Source organism: Oryctolagus cuniculus, chromosome 16 (genome assembly GCF_051225735.1).
Source record: "Oryctolagus cuniculus isolate XC-2025 breed Fujian yellow rabbit chromosome 16, ASM5122573v1, whole genome shotgun sequence".
NCBI lineage: Eukaryota > Metazoa > Chordata > Mammalia > Lagomorpha > Leporidae > Oryctolagus > Oryctolagus cuniculus.
The window spans coordinates 19872534-19894328 of NC_142882.1; the positions used below are offsets into that span (position 1 = coordinate 19872534).

At 70.7% G+C, this 21795-nt stretch overlaps 1 protein-coding gene across 1 annotated transcript in view; it reads left to right on the top strand.

Annotated features, from left to right (window-relative positions):
• Nucleotides 1-21217, top strand: part of ELL (elongation factor for RNA polymerase II) — a 39828-nt gene extending 18611 nt beyond the window's left edge. The window contains exons 2-12 of the mRNA XM_070059021.2: nt 9579-9626; nt 12483-12604; nt 12688-12851; nt 13986-14260; nt 14550-14674; nt 17807-17903; nt 18223-18688; nt 19495-19573; nt 19660-19831; nt 19925-19969; nt 20198-21217. Of these exons, the coding sequence (XP_069915122.1) occupies nt 9579-9626; nt 12483-12604; nt 12688-12851; nt 13986-14260; nt 14550-14674; nt 17807-17903; nt 18223-18688; nt 19495-19573; nt 19660-19831; nt 19925-19969; nt 20198-20314 (1710 nt within the window). The 3' untranslated portion in view covers nt 20315-21217. The remainder of the gene's footprint in view (nt 1-9578; nt 9627-12482; nt 12605-12687; nt 12852-13985; nt 14261-14549; nt 14675-17806; nt 17904-18222; nt 18689-19494; nt 19574-19659; nt 19832-19924; nt 19970-20197) is intronic.
• The last annotated feature ends 578 nt before the right edge of the window (nt 21218-21795 follow it).

Consider the following 21795-nt stretch of genomic DNA (forward strand, 5'->3'; position numbering starts at 1 on the left):
TCTGCTCCGGCCCAGCACGGCCTCGAGAGCTGCAGCTCTGATGCGATGGGTGCCCCTGCAGGATCGCCTTTGAGGAGGCGGCCACGTCGTGGGGCCGGCTGGGGAGGCCCAGGGCCCCGGGTGGTGTGGCGAGCGTCGGGTGCGCTGCTCTGCCATCCCCTCCCGGGCGCAGGGCCGCCCTCAGCCCACAGGACGCGTCGGCTCCTGGGAGGGCGCTCCCTGCCCGCGGCTGCGCCTGCCCGGGTCCACGGTGCACGTGGCAGAGCCCGGCTGCCGCTGTCAGCTTCCGGCAAACAGCTGGTCTCGGTGCTTTGAGCTGAGGTTGCTCGCCCTCCCTCGCAGGCAGGTGCCGAGCTGCAGATTTGGGGCCTGACGACCGAAGCAGATCAGAGAAGGGGACGTGTGCCCACCAGGACACGGGCCAGCCGGTCAGGGCTGGGGCCACGGGTGCGTCTGCTGGGGGTGATCCCACTGACATGTGCCCACCAGGACACGGGCCAGCCGGTCGGGGCTGGGGCCACGGGTGCGTCTGCAGGGGGTGATCCCGCTGACATGTGCCCACCAGGACACGGGCCAGCCGGTCGGGGCTGGGGCCACGGGTGCGTCTGCAGGGGGTGATCCCGCTGGGGGTGCCCACCAGGACACGGGCCAGCCAGTCGGGGCTGGGGCCACGGGTGCGTCTGCAGCAGGTGATCCCGCTGGGGGTGCACCTTGCAGGAGCAGAGGACCCCGCCCCTCGTTTGGGGAGGGTCCTGGGTTGGAGCCATCCGCGTCTGCTCAGAGCCGGCGCCGGATGTGCCCAGGGCCACCCACGGCGTCGCAGGGTGTGTGAGCGCCGCAGGTCCCGCCCTGCCCGCCCGGGGAGAGGCTCAGGGTCTGGAGCTTGCCTGGCCGAGGAGCTACCCAGGGCTGAGCCCTGTGGGAGGAGCCCAGCTTTCTGGGGGGCTGCTGTGCGCCCCTGCCCTGCATTGGGCCCAACCCAAGGTCACGGTGGGCTCCTCCCGACAGGTCGGAGGCGACAGGGCCCTGCGCTGCTGCAGGCTCACCTTGCGGTGGCTGGCACAGCCGAGGGGCCGCACGGCCCCACCAGCCAGGGGAGCAGCAGGCGAGCCCTCCCGCCCGAGCGCAGATGGCGGCAGCCAGGCTCGGCCGTGTGAAGCCGTCTGGGGACCCGTTCTGTTCTGCCACGAGGAGCCCCTGGCCCTGGCAGCATCAGCTTGAGTGGCTGCAGCGTGGCTGGGGGCCAGGGTGGGGGGGCGTTTATCGGGGCCTGGGCCGTCCCTGCGGGTGGGTTGGCTTCCCTCAAAGAGGAGCCAGGATGCGTGGGCTTAGTGCAGCTCCTCACTGTCCGCCCCGACGGGGCCGCGAGCTTCCTGGGATGACGCAGCTTTGAGACTGAGCCCAGCCAGACCCTGAACACAGCCCCCCTCAAGGGCCAATGTCCCCCAGGCCTGGCTGCCCCTCGCGTTCAAAGGCAGCCCCCCGCCCCCGTCCTGCGCGCCCTCAGCTGCGGTCTCCGCATCTCGCTCCTCCTGCTCCTCTGTGGCCAGGCCCGTCCCCCGGTCCTGCACGCGCCCCTAGTGCTCCGGCAGGAGCCCAGTGCCAGGTGCCCCACGGCGAGCATTCGCGCTCTTCCCAGCCCCCCCCCCGGGGGGTGTGTCTGGAATGTTCCAGCTCAAAATACCAGAACTGCTAGGACCACAAGGATGACCCACCTCTCTGCACGTGGTCAGCCTGTCCAGCTGTCGCCTCGAGCCCCGGGAGGGGACTGGGGGAGGCCGGCCCTCGGGGCAGAGGGGCTTCCCTGGGCGCCGGCTGCGTGGGAGCTGGGCCGGGGCTCTGCTGGGGGGTGCCCGTGTCAGAGCCACCCCCCCCCAGCAATCCTCACGGCCTTGGGGGGCTCGCAGGAGCGAGGAGGGCCAGGTGGTTCGGCTTTCTTCCCCCCAGAGTGATTGGTTGGTTTGAACGGCAGATCAGGGGTTGGGGAGAGGAAGGGAGAGGGATCTTCCATTCCCTGGGTCACCGGCCGCTCACCAGGGGGCTGCAGCAGGCAGGTCTGGGTGGGGCTAAATCCAGGGGCTGGGACTCCACCCTGGTGCCCATGAGGGGCAGGGCCCAGTGCTTAGGCCGAGCGTCCACGGCCTTCCCAGGCGTGTTAGCAGGAAGGTTGCCTGGGAGCGGAGTGGCAGGGGCTTGAACCCGAGACCTGGTAGGGGATGCCGGCCTCACGATGGCAATACCACACCCCAGCGGTGGCCCCGGCCGCCCGGGGTGCAGGTCCCAGGAGTGCGTACACGGGCACTGAACCCGAGACCTGGTAGGGGATGCCGGCATCGCGATGGCAATATCACGCCCCAGCGGTGGCCCCGGCCGCCCGGGGGGCAGGTCCCAGGGGTGCGTGCACGGGCACTGGCTGCTGGGCTCAGCCCGGGCTGAGGAGGAAGACCCGCGCGCTCTCACGTCTTCACAGTCTGTGCCCCGTCTCTAGGACAAGGCTTCTGCCACCTGTGAGGTGCGGGGAGGCAGGTGCCGAGACGTGCCGGAGAGCTGAGCCTTTGCCGGGCCTCTGCCGCCAAGGAAGGGGACAGGTTTGCTTCGGGTCTCCCAGGGCCCTGGGAAGCCGTCCGCACCCCAGAAGCAGCAGGGAGTCGGGTGCGAGCTGTGGGGGCCCTGGGTGCACTGGGCTCAGCCTGGAGGGGCCGGCCCTGTGAAGGGAGTCGGGAGTCGGCTCCACGCTGAGAAAGGGGTGGGCCGTGTTCAGAGGGCCTTGCCGGGGAGCGGCTGTGCAGAGGCGGGGCTGGCCAGGCACCGCACACCATCGCACACCATCTCGTCTGCAGGAGAGCTGAGGCGGGAGGGGGAGGGTGTGGGGGAAGGGCCCGAGGGGCCTCTGGGGTCAGAGGAACCCGCAAGCAGTGTCTGTGTCCTGCCAGGGAGGTGAGCAGGTACAGGAAGTCCGGGGCCAGCGGGTGGCCTGAGGGAGGAGGGGTTTAGGCTGGGCCCAGGGGGGCTCGCCCGTCTCGGAGGCATCCAGGAGCTGGCGGCCCCAGCTGCCTTCACTGTCGGATCTGATCGGCTTCTCTCAGTCGTGCCCCCCAGTGGGCGCAGGTGCAGCTCCCCGTGCAGAGTCCGGCCTCAGCCGGCATGCAGGTCCTCAGAGGCGCGTGGCCGCGTGGCGGGAACGTGCGCTGCCGTCCCCGTGGGCTTTCCCGCTTCCCCGCGGCTCCCACTCCTCGGCGAGGGCTCCGTGAGAGAGGGAAGTGCCGAGGTTGGCAACCTGCAGGCAGGCACCTCAGTGTGGCACAGGCTGTGCCCCCCCCGGTGGTGCCCAAGGGTTGGCTGGGTCCCAGCTGACCTGGGGTGGCCAGGGGACACACGGCCCGGCTTCAGCCTGTGGACCTGGTGCCAGTGCGGCTCCTCCCTGTTTTTCTTTGGAGGAGAGGCCGATGTGAGAGGTGAGGTAACTAGGGAAGGGCACGGCTAAGCTGTGGGTCGCTTGGCTGGCAGGAGGGGCCGCCCAGGACTGCCCGGAGGTCAGGGTGGCTTCCTGTACGGCTGGGATCGGGTCTGATGGCAGGGTGGGCACCCTGGCCCTGCCCTCTCCTGGCGCCTCGTCTTCCTGGTCGTGCCCGCTGCCGCCCTGGTACCTGCACAGCGGGGCATGCGTGCCAGCCACCCAAGGTTTTGCCGCATTGGAGTGGGCTGCAGGTCCTGTGTCCGGTGGGTCCTTGCTGTCCCCACCCAGTGTGACCCAGGAGTGGCCAGTGTCCGGAGGGCCTCCCAGGCAGCAAAGGCCAGCTGTCCACTCACCGTGCCTGGGGCCGTGCGCACACAGGCGCCCGAGGGGCCCTTTGGTGGGAGGGGCGGCACGCTGCCCTGAGAATAGGAGAGGATTTCCGTGAAGTGGAGACACTGGCTTTGAAAATATCTGCACAAGATATAAAATGATACCTGTACAGGAAAGATTGGTGAGTTCCACTTAGAGAATCCTGGGGGCGGGCCTCGTGGCATGACAGGTTAGAGCGCCATCTGGGGTGCCTGCCTGCGGAGTGGGGCGCCCGGGCTCAAGTCCCACTGCTGTTCGCCAGCCAGCCAGCTCCCCGCTGACGCACCCGGGAGTGCTAGTCCCCGCCTCCCGCGTGGAGACTGCACGGAGCTCCTGGCTCCAGCTTCGCTCAGCCCCGTCCGCTGTGGGCCTTGTGCACTGGCCGGTGAGCGGACGACCTCGGTCACCCCGGCTTTCAGAGGGACACATGCCACTGTACAGTCAGGTTCTGCTTTTTGAAAGACAGTGTTCCTGGGACAGCATCTTTGAAAAACTCCTCTGGCGGAACTCTTGCGTCCAGAGCGTGTAGGGAATGCTCACAGCTCGTCGTAAGATGACCCGGATGACGGGACAGCATCGCCAAGGGCGTTGTAGCAGTGAGGGTTGACCCGAGAGGGCGCCGGGGGCCGCAGCTGGGGGAGACGCAGACTGGGACCGGCGTGGCTGGCCCTGCGCACCTGCAGCCAGGCCGCTGAACACAAAGTGGCACAGCACTCCTGCCGGCCCAGGGCGACGTGGGGCACACACCTGCCGCGTGACCGGCTGGTGGGCGCGCCGGAGCTCCCAGGTGGCGACCGGCCACGCAGCTGCACTTGCTGGCCTCCGAGCTGGAGATGGCCACTGTCCTGTAGCTGGGCAGTGAAGGGACACACAGGAGGGGCGGGCTCTGGAGGCAGCGACCTGGAGGGACCTGTCCGGCAGCCTGCTCCGTCGCGTGGTCCCTCGGGGCCCGGTGACCTCGTGTGGAGAAGGGACTGACTTACAGAGGCATTAGGTGAAGGACCTTACAGATGTGCAGGTTGTGTGTCGTTAGAGAGAGAGATACCTCCCCCGCGCGTTGTGTCACTCCCTAAGTGCCTGCAGCAGTCAGGACTGGGCCAGGCCGATGCCAGCAGCCGGGAGCTCCATCCGGGCCTCCTGCCTGGAGGAAGCGGGAGTGGGGCCAGGACTCGAACCCGGGCACTCGGATGCTGGATGCGGGTGTCCCAGAGGGGACATGGCTGCCTCTGAGTTCAGGAACTGGAGATGGGGGCGCCCTGAGCTATCTGGGCGGGAAGTCCTTAGGGGAGAGGCGGCCGTGTGGCCAGAGGAGGCCTTAGCGTGGCGCACCACGCAGGGAGCCATCAGCGAATGGGAGGGGCAAGGAGCCCCCCCCAGCCTCCGTAAGGAGGGGCCCCCGGGGGACGCTGGTCCGTGGGGCTGTGGCCTGTGGGTTCGGGCAGCCCGGGGATGCGCAGATGGTGTTGGTAGGACTGCTGCAAGAGGCAGACCCACGGGGCTGGATGCAGATCGGAGCCTGCAGGAGGCCCGGGCAGGGAGGGCTCCAGTCCTCGGTGTGGGAGGGGCTTGGCGCAGAGCTTCCTGTGCAGCTCTGCCTGCCGGGCCCGCGCCCTGACCAGCAGCAGCCGCGTGGGTCCGTCCAGGCCCCCCAGCTCGGCCCGGAGCCGGCTGAGGGCGCTGGGCCGACCTCCACCACCGGCGGTCCGCGGAGCGGCTCACGCTCGCCGCGCAGCCTGCCAGGAGGCGAGGGTTCCTGAAAGGCGTTTCCCAATCGCGAGCCGCTTACTGGAAAGGAGTGCCCCTTGCCAGGAGGGCCCCGCCAGGACCTCGCCGCCCCTCGGCCGGCCAGGCAGCAGGCAGCGCCGTGCGGGGGAGGGGCGCAGCCGCGGCCGGTGGACACGCTGCCCCCGGGCACCCGGCCGCACCTCCCCCTCCCCTCGCCCCCTCACCGGTCTGTCTGTGTCTGCGGGAGCATCTGTACAAGCCCAGATCCCTTCTCGGCCCCCTGGCTCCCCAGTGACCATCTGAGTGTCGGACCGGCGCTTTCAGACCCGCCGTGGCAGTCTGCACGCCCAGCCCCGGGCCCCTCGGCCCGCATCTCCGGCCCTGGGGCCTCTCCCCTCCGTGGCATGGCTCCCCTAGACGGGGTCGGCCCCGGGGCTTCTCGGCCACTGCCGGGGGCTGTCCTGCGGCTGCAGCCACCAGATGCCAGCAGCGCCCCACCCCTGTGACAGGCCAGGGCCCCTGGGCTGAGGACCTGTGTAACGGAGCCCTGCCCCCCCCCCCCCCCCGTAAGCTGCCAGGGCCTGGAGGTGGACGTCACAAGCCGCTTCCTGTGGCTCCAGCCCCAAGGCCGCTGGCTCTTCTGGGGAGAGACCCGACTGCCCTTGGCCTGGTCCCCGCGGCTCCTCCTCTGCAGCACCCACCTGCCCGGGAGCTGCCTGAGGGGCCACCGGGTCTGTCCCTAAGGGGCAGCACTTGGAGCGTGGGCAGTGTGGGCGGAGTTCTGCCATGAGGGTTCCCGGGGATGGTGTCCTGCGGGGGCCGGGCTGGGGGGCGGCCTGAAGCAGGAGCAGCAGTGCCCGTCCTGGACGGGTGTCGTGTGACATAAGTCTCCCGGCGACACCGCCTACAGCCCAGGGCTCCCCAACCCGGGGGCAAGGTGGAGGGGGCAGCCAGGGCCAGGCCAGGAGGGCCTGCAGGGTGACTGCTCGTCCCCCCGTGGACGTCCCGGGACGTGGCCCTGCCCTCCGCTGTGCTAGCGCCTGCCCGCCCAGTTCTGCGTTTTCGGGGCCAATCTGTTATTGAAGGCTCTGAACAGAAATGGAACCTGGAGAGAGATTTATTGAAGAAGCAGAGTGACAGGGAGAGAGCGCTTCCATCCGCTGGGTCACTTCCCGAATGGCTGGGCCAGGCTGAAGCTGGGAGCCGAGGACAGCATCGGGGCCTCCCACGCGGGCGGCAGGACCCCAGGGACGCGGGCCGCCTTCCACTGCCTTCCCAGGTGCACTGGCGGGGAGCTGGGCCGGAAGCGGAGCAGCCGGGACCAGAACTGGCACTCGGGTACGGAACGCTGGCGTCGCGGGTGGCAGCCTACCCCGCTGCCCCACGTCCTCGGCCTCTGTACGCATGCCTGCACATGCGCCAGCCGGGGAAGCCGCCGCCCTGCCCCTGGCCAGTTTCTTGGCCCTGCTCCTGGGCCCCGGGGCCTCTGTCAGCGCTGTGCTGATAGGCATACGCTGTCTTTTTTTGGTTTGTTTTAAAGATTCATTTATTATGTGAAAGGGAGGGTTACCGAGACAGAGAGAGAGGTCTTCATCCTCCGGTTCCCTCCCCGGAGCCCGCACGACTGGGAGTGGGCCAGGCTGGAGCCGGGAGCTTCCTCGGGGTCTTTAGAAGAAACGATGGGCGAGGCGGCTCCCGTCTGCTGTGTGAGAGGCCCGCCGCGGCCGGGAGCTCAGGGAATGTCTGGAACCCGCGTGGGGGCCGTCGCTGCTGTCTCCCGGGGTGCACGTGAGCAGGAGGCCGGGGTGAGGCGCTGGCGCTGAGCCGATTGGGGAGTGGGAGCCGGGTGTTTTAACCACCGGGCCGAATGCCCGCCTCCAGAGGTTCACGGTGCGTGTTCTGGGGCGAGCGCCGGGGCAGACCTCGGAGCCTGTGCCTGCGCTCGGGACTCAGCGGGCATACGTATGCCAGCCCCCGGGTCTTCCGCTGCTCCGGCCCTTCCGGGAGGTCCCCTGGGGGCCCGTGTGGCCCTGTCCCCAGGTTCCCACTGGCCCTCTGCCGTCTGCACTCAGCCCCGCCCCCGCCACGCTGCCTGCCTCGCTCCTGGCCCCGCCGCCCTCCAAGTTGACCGAGCCCAGTGTGTTGGTCCTGCCACCGCGCCTTTCTGGGCTCCCCTCTTGACTGGTTCTTCCCGGTCCTGGGGCTGTGGTGGTATCACGGGCCCCGGGCCAGCCCGTGTCTGGTTCTCCCTGGGTTGGGGCCCGGGTCCTGGGACTGTGGTGATGTCACGGGCCCCGGGCTGGCCTGCGTTCTGGCCCTGGCAGGCAGCTTGGTCGGTTGCGGCTGTGTTATTGACGCCTTTACCTGCTGGCTGGTGTGTTCCTCTGTGTGTCTGGGCCGCAGCGCCCTCCCCTGGGCAGGCTGCCCCAGCGTGTCCTGAGCTGGGGGGCCCTACCTCATGGGGTGTCCTGGAGCACTCCCTCTGCCCCCCCCCACCTCTCTCCACGTGTCCCAGACCACGTAGCCTCCCCTCCCAGCCCACGGTCCCAAGGCTCCTCTGGGCGTGAGCTGGGTGTCAGGGTCTCCAGACGGCACCAGGCACTGACTGCCCTTGTTGAAAACCTGTGTGTGGATGTGCTTGGCCCCTGCTCTGGGGTCGCCAGCAGGGGGCGCATATGCTCCCAAACCACAGCCCTGACTGTGGGCACCCGCAGGGTCAAGGCCAGGGGAGGGTTCAGCATATGGCCACTTCCCCATCTGTCTGCCCCGGCCGGGGGCCGGCACCAAGGCCAGGCCTGGCTGTGTGCCACCAGGCTTGGCCAGCTGGGCCACGTCCTCTGAGGCTGTTGTGAGTGATGGCATGTAGCCTGAGGCAGGTCCAGGGGCGCCCACTGTTCCTCCAGGGGTCCCTGGGCTTTCGGCTGCTCCTGCATCGCCCCCACAGGGCTCCCTGTGCTGCCCGGCGTGCGGCGGCTGGGGCGACAGGCCCGAGTCGGGGCTGGAGTCCCACACGCAGCCGCCAGACAGCGCCTGGCTTCCGCGTGGAGCTGCAGGCCCCGCGGCGCTGGGGCTGCACTCTGACCTCCTTCCAGCTTCCGGCGGTGAGGCGGCTGTGTCGTGAGTCAGGGCTGCCGGACAGCGACTCCTCGGTGACCCCTGAGGACTTGTTGTTCCCCAGGATACAAACCTTGCGTTGTGATGGCAGAGCGCCCCACAGCAGGTGCCTGGTGGATGTTGGCCACAGGCGACGCATTTCGGTACATTCTAGAATCCTCCTGAGTTCATTTTCCTTAAACCTCCTGTACCAGTTTCGCAGTGGTGTGTTGGTGTTCCCGGGCCTCGCAGGTGGGCGTTAGCGACAGGTGCGTGGACACGCGCGGGCCGCTCCGAGCCAGGCTCCGCAGAGCGTCTGCTCCCCCTAGAGCGAGCGGGCGCACAGCGCTGGGGGCAGCTCACAGCAGGCGCCTGGGTGCTCAGCCGCTGCGCCACGTCCCGTGGTGACACAGCTGCGGGCCTCGGCCCCGGGACTCGGCTGGGCGGCCCCGGGACTCGGCTGGGCGACACCGGCTCACGTGGTGTTACCAAAGGGTGCTGGTCTCCGCGTCGGCTGGCCGGGGGCGTGCGGCTGTCTCCCTCGTGTGTGGCACTCGCTGTTGACGAGGGGGCTGGGCCTGACGGGTCGCGAGGGGGTGGCCCTGCCGGCAGCCCCGCGGGTGACAGTGGGCTCCGGGGCCTCTCTGCCCTTGCCCTCTGCACGCGCTGGGAGCAGCAGCCGAGGAGGCAGCGAGTGCCAGTGACCCTCGGGGCGCCCCCTGGGTCCTGTCCCGTTGTAGCCCCGCCCCGGGACGAGTGTGGACAGCAGGCGAGGTGCTCGTGTCAGCCGGGCTGTGGCACGCAGGGGTCTGGGCCCCAGGGCCCACGGCACAACGTCGCAGGGGCTCCCGTGCCACCCAGTGTGAGCGCGGGCAGTGCCCGAGCCCCCCGCCTGCAGGGTCTTGGTTGACGCCCCTCCTCCTCTTCCCTGCAGGACTCCGTCTCGCTGGGGCCGTCCATCCGATTCCAAGGAAGCCAGGGGGTGAGTCTCTCGTCGTGGCCCTGGGTCCACACAGGCCCGGGCCTGAAGATGGCAGCGATGGTGTGGCTGTCAGTCTCCGGGCAGTGGAGGGCAGGGGTGGATGTCACCGTCTGGCGTGTGTACGTGTGCGTGTACACGTGTGCTTATGTGTGTGCGTGTGTGCTCGTGTGTGCATCTCTGTGTGCACGTGCATGTATGCGTGTGTGTTCACGTATGTGTGCTGATGTCTGCACGTGTATGCGCGCGGATGTCTGTCCCCCGTCTGCAGGCAGAGGCTGCGAGTCCTCCCTCTCCGGGCAGGAGCTGGCGCGCCAGTCCCCAGGCCCCCTTGCCCCTCAGCGTCCCGTTAGGGCTTCTGGCTGGATGGACAGGGCCGCCCGGCCGTCGAGGGGCCTCTTCACTTAAGCCCGGGCTGTGCTGTGGACCTCGGCTGCAGTGCAATTTTGCACAGGGCCCCTCCTCTCTGGCTCCTCCCTCCACCCCAGACATTCCCCCAGGGGTTGGGGTCAGAGGTCAGTGCTGGGCGGGGGCGGGGGTGCTGCCAGAGCGGTCTCTCAGTGCCCCTTGACGCCCTGGGACCCTGGGCCGCCTGCCGCGCCGTGCGGCCTGAGCCTGTGCGGGTGGCGTTGGGGGCGGGGAGAGCTGGGCCACCCCGGGCCCTGACCCCTGCCGTGTGGTCGGGGCTGGGGACTCCCTGCTCGGCTGTGGGGCGAAGCCCTTCCCTCGGGGTAACTAGAGGTGCCCCGGAGGTGTGCGTGCCCCTGGACGCGGCCAGGCCAGTGCTGTGCCCGTGGCCATCCCCCTCCGTCGCCGCTGCACGCTGTCCTCCCACTGGGAGCTCGCCCCTCCCCGGGGGTCTTCGGGCTCTCCTGCAGACTGCTCAGCCCCCTCTGTGAGGCGGGGAGGGCACAAGGCCAGTCCTGCTGTCCCCGGTGGTGCCCCCCCCCGGCAGCCGCCCTGTGACCGCAGGCGGTGCCGAGCCAGCGTTCGGGGCCCTGTGTAGGTTTGGAGACCTTGGCCACCTCCTCTCCAGGGACAGTGGCCCTGGGAGGCCCAGTGTGGTCCCTCTGGGCACGTATGATGCCACCCCGACCCCAGGCTAGGGCGGCCAGAGCGGCTGTCGGGGAACACGTATGAACCCGAGCACAGACAGCGGGCGCCCCCGTGCTTTCTGGGGGTCCCCCAGAAGTTTGGAACCCACTTCCCAAGGGAAAAGGAACCCAGGCTGGCCCCGCCCCCACCCCCAAACCCTTGACCCAGCTGGGCGGCTGGGAGCAGGGGAAGGAAGCTGCTTCCGGTCCTGCGCCCTTGCAGGTGGGGGTGGGTTTCAGGGCGGCTGCGGGGGAGGGGTGCCCACTGCCACATTGTAACGGGACAGTTACAGGAGGAGTGGGGCCGGGAGCCCCTCCCGGACCTGGAAGTGGAGGTGGCTGCTGGGAGAGCGAGCGCCCCCTAGCGGGCAGCAGGGGGGGGGGCATGTTCTCCCAGGCGCCTGCGGGCTCTGAATGTCTGAATGTGGCTGCTGCACACGCTGTGCTGTGCGTGGAGGGCAGCTCCCCAGTGTGGGACGGACTCACCGGCCCTGGCGGGGCCCAGCTGCAGGCCCAGCGCCCTCTGGTGGCCAGGTCAGAGGCACAGAGGGCCCGTGGGTTCTGCTGTGAGTCTGTGCTCTGGCCGCCCTAGCCTGGGGTCGGGTGGCATCATACGTGCCCAGAGGGACCACGCTTGGCCTCCCGGGGCCACGTGGGTGCCTTGAATGAGGGTCGTTAGGGCCCACGCGCAGCCCCCTCGGGCAGCCGAGACCTCATCCCCTGTGTAGGGGCTGCCTGTGGGCGCCGACCCAGACCCCAGGCGCAGGCACAGGGCCCAGTGCGTGCACTGCCGGAGCCCGGCTGCTTCCCTGCTGCTCCAGGACCCGGCACGAAACAGCCGGCTCCTCCGAGGACTCCACACCCCCGGCTGCAGACCCTGCCTTGCTGGGCTGGGGCAGAGACCCCGCGGTGCCCGCCTGGACACGGAACCGCCCAGCCCTGTGTCTCCCCTCCTGAGCATCGGCCCACGTGTTCCTGGGTCCCCGGCGTGCGGTTGGGTGGGCCCCTGTGTGCAGGGCCTGGCCGTCCCCGGGGGGCGCGGGCCCGCCTCGGAGCTGGCCGCACGTGAGGGCGCGCGGGGTCACTCGGCAGGGCGTGAGCGGCCCACGGCAGCCAGAGCTGGGGCGGAGCCACGACAGCCGGGCCTTGGGCCTCGCTCGCCGGCTGCCTCCTGGGCCGGCCCTCCGTGGGCACAGGCTCACCGCGGACGCCCCGCGGCGTGTGGCCTGCTCCCGGGCGCTTCTGCCGCTGACAAGTCAGTGCTGGCGGAGCTGGGGGTGAACGCACATGTGTGTTTGCACGTGCGTGTGCGAGTCCGCAGAGGCAGCTGGGGTGTGCGGGCTCCTTCCTCTCCAAGCCTGATCCAGGCGCATGCTTGTGTCTGCCTGGCACTGGTGCGGTGGACGCCAGCCCGGGGCCCTCCCTGCGGGTCCCGGGGCGTGGAGGCTGGCTCGGCCTGCCCCTCGGCCTGTGTCCTGAGGCCCTGGCTGGGGGGGGGGGGGATGGGGGGCCTCCTGGGAGCGCTGCCCAAGACCGGGGTCACGCGTGCTTGTGGGGCCGGCACTGGCCGTCTGCTGCTCCGTAGGGCGAGATGAGCCCTTCCCCAGGGTCCGGAGTTGGGCGGGGTCCCTGCCTGCAGGCAGTGCTGGGTCCTCGGCCCGGGAACCCCCCCCCCCCCCCCGCCGCGCCTCGCTGAGGCCGGGGTGTGTGGAGGGCGGGCGCCGCAGCTCGGGCCCCCTCTTGACGCCCCCGCCCCCGCCCGCAGCACATCTGCATCCCGCAGCCCGACTGCCCCGCCGAGGTGCGCACCTTCTCCTTCTACCTCTCCCACATCGGCCGCGACAGCCCCCAGGGCAGCTTCGACTGCGTCCAGCAGTACGTGTCCAGGTGAGGCCGCGGCCGGCGGGCGGGGCGGGGCCGGGCCGGGGCTCCCCGGCTGCCGGAGCTGAGCCCTGCCCGGCCCCCCGCAGCCATGGGGGCGTGCACCTGGACTGCCTGGGCAGCATCCAGGACAAGGTCACCGTGTGCGCCACGGACGACTCCTACCAGAAGGCGCGGCAGAGCATGGCGCAGGCCGAGGAGGAGACGCGCAGCCGCAGCGCCATCGTCATCAAGCCCGGAGGCCGCTACCTGGGTGAGCAGCCGGCCGTGGGCTGGGGGCGGGGGCTGCCTGGGCCCTGCGCGGGCTGCAGACGGGCGGCGTGGGCGGGGGGGCAGCAGGCCTGAGAGGCGCCCAGGGAGGAGCAGGCCAGCGCTCGGTGGTTTCTTGTTCTGTTCTTTCTAAAAAGATGTGTTTATTTAGAAGGCAGAGTTAGAGCGAGAGAGGTCTTCCATCCGCTGGGTGACTCTCGGCACAGCCACGGCGTCCGGGGCTGGGCCAGGCCGAAGCCGGGAGCCGGCAGCTCCATCCGGGTCTCCAGGCGCTCGGGCTGCCGTCTGCTGCTTTCCCTTGGCGTCAGCAGGGGGCGGGCTCAGATGTGGAGCCGCCAGCACTCCGATTGGCACTCCTGTGGGATGCCAGCACCGGAGGCCGTGGCCGCCCCAGCACCACAGGACTGGCCTCGAGGTTTTTTCTTTTTAAAGAAAAGGCAAGATTTCCGATCCCGCCCCCCACCCCCAGGACGCACGTGACTGCTGCTCGCTGGGCAGCGGGTGGTTCCTGAGCAGGGCTGGGCCCACGTCCGCGTCAGCAGGTGTGCAGGCGCTTTGGCCGGAGCCCTGGTGCGACACTTGTCTCACTGTTCCGCCCGGGAGAGTGGGGGGGCCGAAGACCCCGAAGCCAGGGCCGGCGTTGTGGCGCGCCGGTTAAGCCGCTGCTCGCCGTGCCGGCGTCCCGGCCATCCGCTGTGGCCTGGGACATAGAAGACGCTCCAAGCGCTTGGGCCCGCACCCACGTGGAGACCCGGCTGTGGCTCCTGGCTCCCGGCTCCTGGCTGTTGCAGCCGTTTGGGGACCGAAGCAGCGAGTGGAAAATCGATCTCGCTCTCGCTCTGCCCTCCTCAAGCATGCGTATGTCCACGCAGACCTACGAGACCTGGGGGCCGTGTGGCTCAGGCACCCCCACTGTCACATCCAGAGGGCTCATGGGATCTGGGCTGCCGGGTAGGAGCCCGTTACGGGCCGGTGCCAGGTACAGGCCGTGGGCAGCAGGTGGCGCTCTCGGCCGCCCGTAGCGCCGCCTTTGCCTGGCGGGGGCGGGGCCCTGGACCCCCGCCCCAGCCCAGGCTCCCGCTGCGGCCGGCCCCTAGCGCCTGGGCTCTCCTTGCAGGCAAGAAGGTACAGTTTCGGAAACCAGCCCCGGGGGCGACGGACGCCGTGCCCTCCCGGAAGCGGGCGACCCCCATCAACCTGGCGAGCGCCATCAGGAAGAGCGGCGGCAGCGGCGTGAGCGGGGCCGGCGGGGTGGCCCAGAGGCCCTTCCGGGATCGGGTGCTGCACCTGCTGGCGCTGCGGCCCTACCGGAAGGCAGAGCTGCTGCTGCGGCTGCAGAAGGACGGGCTGGCGCAGGCGGACAAGGACGCGCTGGACGGCCTCTTGCAGCAGGTGCGCCGGCGGGAGTAGACCCCAGGAGCCCCTGCTCCTCACAGGGCCCGCGGCGCGGCAGGGGCGTCCCGTGTGCTCCTGGCCGGCCGCCGCGGAGTGCCACCCAGACTTCCTCTGAACCCCTTGAGGCCGGCAGGGATGGGGCGCGCGCGCAGGGCCGGGCGGGCAGGGCCTCGGGGAGCTCTGTGTGCGTGCAGGGGACAGGGCAGGCGTCCTGTCTCAGCCTCGCCTGTGTGTGCGCGCGCTTGTCCTGGGCTCCCCGCGCGTGACGGCTGCTTCTGTCCCGCAGGTGGCCAACGTGAGTGCCAAGGACGGTACGTGCACGCTGCGGGACTGCATGTACCAGGACGTGCAGAAGGACTGGCCCGGCTACTCGGAGGGGGACCAGCAGCTGCTGAAGCGCGTGCTGCTCCGGTAACGCTGGCGGCGCGGGGGCGGGCGGGGAGGGGGGGCACCCAGGGGCGGGCAGGGCGGGGCACGGGTTAGCACAGCTCCCTCGGGTGTTGCGAGGCCATGGTAGTTACCGCGTCACCTCCCAGGGGCCCGGGGCCCGAGCAGGAGTGGTCCGGCATGGCCCCCTCACCGTGGGTTCCGGGTGGGCACTCAGGGCCGCGCTGCGAGGGGCGGCGGTGGTTTGGGGGTTCGGCTGTGAAGCAGAGGTGCATCTGGAAAGCAGGGCGGGGCGGGGTCCCTCGTGTGAAACCCGGGGCCTTCGGGGTTTCCGTCGGCCTGGGCAGGATGAGCTGGGTACGGGCCAGCACCCCCGCCCCCTGCAGGTGCCGCCCCGCTGGGCACTTGGCGCCGCACACAGCTGTGCTGTTGGTGTCTCCTGTCGTCGCCGTCCTGAGGGTCCTCAGGAGACCTGACTCTGCCGCCCGAGCCACCCCTCACCCTGCCCTGGGACTCACAGGGGCCGAGGGGACCCCACTCCTGAGAGAGCTCTGGCCGGGAGGCCGCCGTGCCCCCACCTCTCGCCCAGCTGGCCGCGGCCGTGAGCAGCCAGGAGGGCTCGGGTGGGCCGGAAGCCCCTCGTCCACCCGTCCCCAGTGCCCCTTAGCGCTGCCGTGTGTCCCGGGCCCGCCGTCCTCTGCGCCGCACGGTCACTCCTGGTGGCCCCGGGTCTCCCGCGTGCCCTCACGTCGGGGAAGCGGCGGCCCCGGCCGGCTGCTCTCGGGGCACGTGGAAACGGGAGCAGCAGTGGTGTCCGGCCTGGTGGTTCGGCGCCAGTTCAGAGCCCTGGGCCCCACTCCAGCTCGGCTCCTGGCCCCAGCGTCCTGCTTGCGCGCACCCTGGGAGGCAGCAGTGCGGCCCAAGTGCCAGGGCCTCCTCCCACGGGGAGGGCGGGATTCGGCTTCCGGCCGCCGCCGGTCCATCCCTGGCATTTGGAGGACAAAGCAGCAGATGGGAGATCTCTCCCCTCGCCCTCTCCCTCTCCCTCTCTCAATAATAAAAACAACGCGGAAGTGAACAGCGAGTGCAGACACGGCACACCTGTCTCCTTCCAGAACATTCTCGCCCCGCCCACAGCCACCGCCCCACGCGCTCTGGACATCGCCACGCGGAGTTGCTTCCTGTGCGGCTTGTTTGTTTCTTGGTATTGAAAGAGTTGGAGGGGAGAGGTCTCCGTCGCTGGTTCCCTCCCCAGGCGGCCAGCACTGGGCCACCCAAAACTAGGAGCCTGGAGCTTCTTCCCGGTCTTCCGCGGGGGTGCAGGGCCTGGACACGTGGGCCATCTTCAGCTGCTTTCCCAGGCCATTAGCAGGCAGCTGGGTCGGAAGTGGAGCAGCCGGGCGGCGGCTTTACCCACTGCGCCAGAACACACCCCCCCCTTTTATTTAAAAAAAAAAAAAAAAAAAAAAAAAGATTGATTTGGAAGAATCAGAGAGAGAGAGAGAGCGAGCACTTCCATCTGCTGGTTCACTCCCCAGGTGGCTGTAGCGACCAGGGCTGGGCCAGGCCAAAGCCAGGGGCTCCTCGTGGGTCTCCCCGTGGGTCTCCCGTGTGGGTGCGGGCGAGCAGGCCCTGGGGCCGTGCCGGCCACTAGCAGGGAGCTAAAGTAGAGCAGCCGGGACTCGAGACGGCGCCCATGTGGGATGCCCACGTCACAGGCAGCGGCTTTGCCCGCTCCGCCACAGCGCCGGCCCCAGCCGTGTGGCTTCGGCAGCTGGCGTCGGGTTCGAGTTCATCTGTGTGGTGACAGGTGCCAGCCCTCACAGCGTGCGATCCTCTCATGAGCTGGCGCACTTGGGGCGCCTCTCGAGTCTTGGCTGCCAGGAGCGTGGCGTGTGCGTGCGGGAGCGTGGCGTGTGCGTGCGGGAGCGTGGCGTGAGCGTGGCGTGTGCGTGCGTGAGCGTGCCGGGGCGCAGCGTGTGTGACCTGCTTCTCGCCGACGTGGAGTGCCCATTGCCCCTTATCCGTTCAGACGCAGCCTCTGCTCGCCGGGGTTGGGTGGACGAGAGACCGACCCCCGGGCTGGACAGCTGCCCATCCTGGCTCGGCTGCTGAGGGGATGCCTGAGTGGGAGAGACCCAAGTACCTGAGCCGCAGGCGGGGCCTCGGCGCAGGCGCTGTGGAGTGAGATGGGGGCAGCTGGAGCCCCGCCCTCGGCCCGCCCCCTGCCGCTGCCCCGCGTGTGGCCGTCCCCGTCCCCTTCCCTGACCGCCGACGCCAGCGACTCCCCGTGCGCGTGTCGGCCCTGGACAAGCCCACGGGCGGCACAGCCACTGGCCCTCCCTGCCCCCTCCTCTGCGTATCTGAGAGGCAGAGTGACCGGTGCACACTGCCCAGCTCCACGATGCCCAGGGTTGGGCCGGGCTGAAGCAGGGGCTGCCACTCAGCCTGGGCCCCCCACGTGGCAGGGGCCCAGCCGCCCAGGCACCGCTGCTGCCCCCGGGGCCTGCCGCCGGCCGTGCCTGGCCTGGCAGCCACAGGTGTGGCCGGAGCTGGGAGGCAGCCTGGCAGGACGCCCCTCCGCGGAGGTCCCCGCTGGGTGCCCGGAGGCCCTGTGTGGCGGTCACCGCTCAGGCGTGCGCTCTCTGCCCCTTCCGGCTGTCTCCCTGGGCGCCAGAGGAGCCGGGACACAGCGGCGCCCTTGGCTTCCTGTCTCACTGGGCGCGTGTCTCCGTGGCGACAGCAGCCCCACCCCACCCCGCCCCGCCCCTGCGGCCCTCCTCACCCTCAGGCCCCGTGGCCAGTGCTCTGGCCGTCACAGGCTGGAGGCTGCTCCGTAGTGACGCACAGGGCTCCAGGGGTCGGCCAAGGGGCCAGGTGCACGGTGGGGCCGCCGCCCTGCCACCTCCGGGCTGTGCCTGGCCAGGGGTCTGGTGCTCGTCTGTGTTTTGAGATTCCACAGGGAGCAGTGCTGGCCTCGGCCCGAGCAGTCCCCGTGCTGTGTCCCTGTCTCCATGGTGGCGGGCATCTGGGCGCGCACGGAAGGCCCCTGGGCGGGGCGGGGGCTCCCTTGTGGGTGGACCCCGTGGGTGTGCGTGGTGGACCCGTGGGCACTGCCCGGGACTCCTGACCCGCCCCTGCCCCGCTTCTCCGTAGGAAGCTGTGCCAGCCGCATGGCACCAGCGGCCTCCCCGGCGACTCTGCAGCCTCCAGCCCTCCCCGTGAGCCCGGCAGCTCGGCCTCACCCCCTCAGGTAGCAGGGGCGGCTTGCGGGGGGGGGGGGGAGTCGGGGCCGCCCAGCACCTGTCCCCCTCCCCCCCGAGCAGGGCCGAGCCCTGGCTCAGGCGTCACCCCGTGTCCCTGTGCCACCGACCATCTGTGCTGTCCAGGAACACGCTCGGCACGGAGACCTGAGCTGGCCCGGGACGCGACCGTTACCCTTCCCTGCGCCCGGCCGGTGTCTGGGCGCCCCCGTGTGGCCGGCGTAGGCCGCGCAGGCAGACACGGAGGCTGCTCAGGGTTTGGGGCACGGGAGTCCAGCGCCCTCTGACGCCGACCCCGCTCCCTCGCAGAAACGGCCGCAGCCCCCTGATTTCATCGACCCCCTGGCCAGCAAGAAGCCCAGGATATCTCACTTCACCCAGAGAGCCCAGCCTGCCGTCAATGGGAAGCCAAGTGCGCCAGACGGCCGGGAGGCCCTGCTGCCCACCCCCGGGCCGCCAGCCGGCACCGACACCCTGAGCTCCAGCGCCCACCTGCCCCCACGGCTGCAGCCCCCCAGGGCCCACGACCCCCTGGCCGATGTCAGCAACGCCCTGGGCCATGGCGCTCGTGACTGTGGACGGGGAGAGACGGCAGCCCCAGCCCCCCCGCCCCCTGGCCTGCCCCTGCCGACGGACTGTGCCCAGCCCGGCAGCCCCCACGGCAGCCCCGCGCGCAGCAAGTCCCGCAGGAAGTCCAAGAAGCACAAAGAGCAGGAGCGCGCGCCCGAGGAGCGGCCCCACGCCCGGCCTCCGGAGCCCGAGCCCGCCGCCCCGGGTAGGTGCGGGGAGGCCCAGGGCTGGGGCCGCTTTGCCCAGGTCTCCAGGGGCTCTGCCCCGCCGGCGCGGGGAGTGCAGGGCTCACGGGCCGCGGAGAAGCCAGGGCCTGGGTCCCGTGGGCTGGCGCAGCAGCCCCTGTTCAGTGGGGAGCGGTGTGGGCAGCAGGGGGCGCTGTGGGCGGGGGCTGCTGGGAGAGGCAGGCCCGCTGGGGGCTCCCTGTCCCGCACCTGAACCCTGCCCGAGCCGCTGGGCCGCGCTGCTGCTCCTGGAGACTCAGGGTGCAGTCTGCCCTGCCTCCGCCCCCCCCAGCACCCTGGCCGCGCGGGGGGCGGGGGTCCCACGGGCACAAGCCCAGCCGACCCGGAGCCTCCGAAGCCTGGTGAGACGCCCCTCGCCCGGCAGCAGCCCCGTGCGGGGCAGGCTGGGCAGTGGCTGAGGGGTGTGGAGACGGAGCTGCGGGCTTGCTGGCAGCCAGGCGGACCCACTGCGGCCCCTGCAGGCGGAGGGGAGGCCGCGCCCGGGCCACCTCACCCTGCTCTCTGGCCACCGCTGTCCACTGGCTGAACGGGACGCTCTGGACCGGGCTGGCGGGGCCTGGTGCTGTCCTTGTCCTGTGTGGTGGGCGACGGGGACGCTGCGGGCTGTGGGTCAGGCCGGAGTCCCCGCTTGCAGCCCAGTGAGCCCTGCGCGGGCCCTGTGCAGACTCGGCCCGCAGCAGCGCCCCCTGCCGGCGGCAGCCCTGGCCCTGCCCCGCGGCGGGGGGCGCCCGGGCTCCGACTCAGGCCGTGGGGTCGCCTCCTGCAGGGCTGAACGGAACCTGCAGCAGCGCCAGCGCGCCCGCGCCCGCGCCCACGTCCACGTCGGAGACGCCCGACTACCTGCTGTGAGTGCCCGCGCGGGCCGGGGCGGGGGGCGCGGCGGGGCGGGCCCTGGCGCCCCGCGCTGAGCGCCCCTCTGGGCCGCCCCCAGGAAGTACGCGGCCATCTCGTCGTCGGAGCAGCGGCAACGCTACAAGAACGACTTCAACGCCGAGTACAACGAGTACCGCGACCTGCACGCGCGCATCGAGCGCATCACGCGGCGCTTCACGCAGCTCGACGCGCAGCTCCGGCAGCTCTCGCAGGGCTCGGAGGAGTACGAGGTAGGGCTTCCTGCGGGCGCCGCGCCGCGCCACGCCGGGGGTGCTGAGCCTGCGCGCTGAGCGGCCTCACTGGTTCTGTCCTGTTCGCCACAGACCACCCGAGGGCAGATCCTGCAGGAATACCGCAAGATCAAGAAGGTGAGGGGGCGCCAGCCTCGGGGCGGGGTCCTCAGGGTGCTCCCCAGGTCGGGGGCGGAGCCTGCGGGTGAGGCCACGCCCCCAGGCTGCAGGACTTGCCGGGGATGGGGATTGACCAGAGGCAGGGGGTCCTCCCCAGGTCGGGGGTGGGGCAGAGCCTCCCCCCATGCAGGGCGCGGTGGGCTGCAGAGGGCCCGCGGCCGCCCTAACCCCCCCACCCCCCCGCAGACCAACACCAACTACGGCGCCGAGAAGCTGCGCTGCGAGTACCTGCACAGCAAGCTGGCGCACATCAAGCGGCTCATCGCCGACTACGACCGGCGCCAGCTGCAGGCCTGGCCCTAGCGCGCCCGCGGGGCCCCCGCCCGCCGCCTTTTCTAGTTTTATACAGAGGCCGCCGCGCGGCGCCTGCTGCAGAGACTCCAGTCTATTTTTGTACAGAGAGAGCAGAGTCCTTTTTCTAAACCTGTGCCTCCCCCGGGCGCCGCCGCGCCCGCCCCGCAGTGTTAGGCGCGCGCCCCGCGCCCCCCTCCCGGCTCCACTTCCGGCCGTGCGGGCCTGCCGCCCCCCCCCCCCCGCCGTGCTGCTGCTCTTCCTCCGCACTGTCGGGACCACTCGGTCTCCACGCCGCTGCGCGCTCCGTCCACGCGTGGGGCCCGGGGGCGTCCCAGCAGGGCCACTGCTGGGCTTGCACTCAGGGAGGCCCGGCCCCGGGGCCCGGGGGCGCAGGCTCCACGGACGCCCCACTTGCTGCTTTGTCGCTGTGCCTCGTGTCCCCCGGCCGCGGGGGCTGTGTGCGTGCGCGAGCGTGCGTGTGTGTGTGTGTGTGCGCGTGTGTGTGTGTGTGTGTGCGCGCGTGCCCGTGCGGCTGGGGCAGAGCCGTGTTGGAATGCGGCGGGGCGGCGACCTGGGGCGGAGGGCGGAACGCAAACACAGATGCTCTGTGTTGGGCCGCAGGGGGCCGCTCCTGTCTCCTCTCGCCCCGAGAGCCCAGCCTTCCCAGCCTTCCGGCCCGTGGGGAGGGGCGGGGCGGGGCCGTGTCCTCTGTCGTCCCTGCCCCGCGGGGGCGGCCGCTGGGCGCCCTCGGAGCCATGCACTTGGTGTTTACAGGAATTTTTCACTTTTGCCAAAACATTAGGATTAGAAGGCGCCCCCCAGTGCCCCATTCTTTCTTAAAAGGCCTTTTGTACACAACAGGTGAACGCTGGGGTTTTTTCAACCTACAATAAATTTCACTGACGGAACCCAGCAGTGCGGGCTGCCTGGCTGGCGCGCGTGCGTGTGCGTCTTAGGCGGGCGCGCGGGGAGCGCCGAGCGGGGAGGGGGCGGGCATCCCCCGGCCCACCAGCGGGAGGGGGAGGGGCGGCCGGGCCTCAGGACCGCGGGGAATTGGGCCAGGTAGCTGGGAGCCACAGCGGGTGGGTGAGCGACGCCATGCTTCCAGAGCCGGTAGAAGCGGGGCCTGGCTCCTCCCGCGTCCCCAGCCACCCACAGGCACTGCAGAGCTGGGGCCCTGCCCCCACCCCGGGACGAGGGAGGGGCCATGTTTGAGGAAAAGCAAGCTGACTGCCCGCGGAGTGGGGGGGCTCCCTGCTGGTGGCGGCCTTGGCTGGAGTTCTGAGGTGGCCCCAGGAAGTGGAGGGGTTGGAGAGGGGTCACGGCTGCCTCCCCTGGCTGGCGCTGCGCCTGCTGGCCCTGGGTCACCTGACCTTCCTGCCCTGCCCCCTGGAGGTCCAGGGGGCCTCTGCCCACCCTGGCTGTCCACCTCGCTCCTGCCCCCTGCTGGACGAAGCTCCTGGTGGCCCGCCCTGGGCAGCACACTCCCG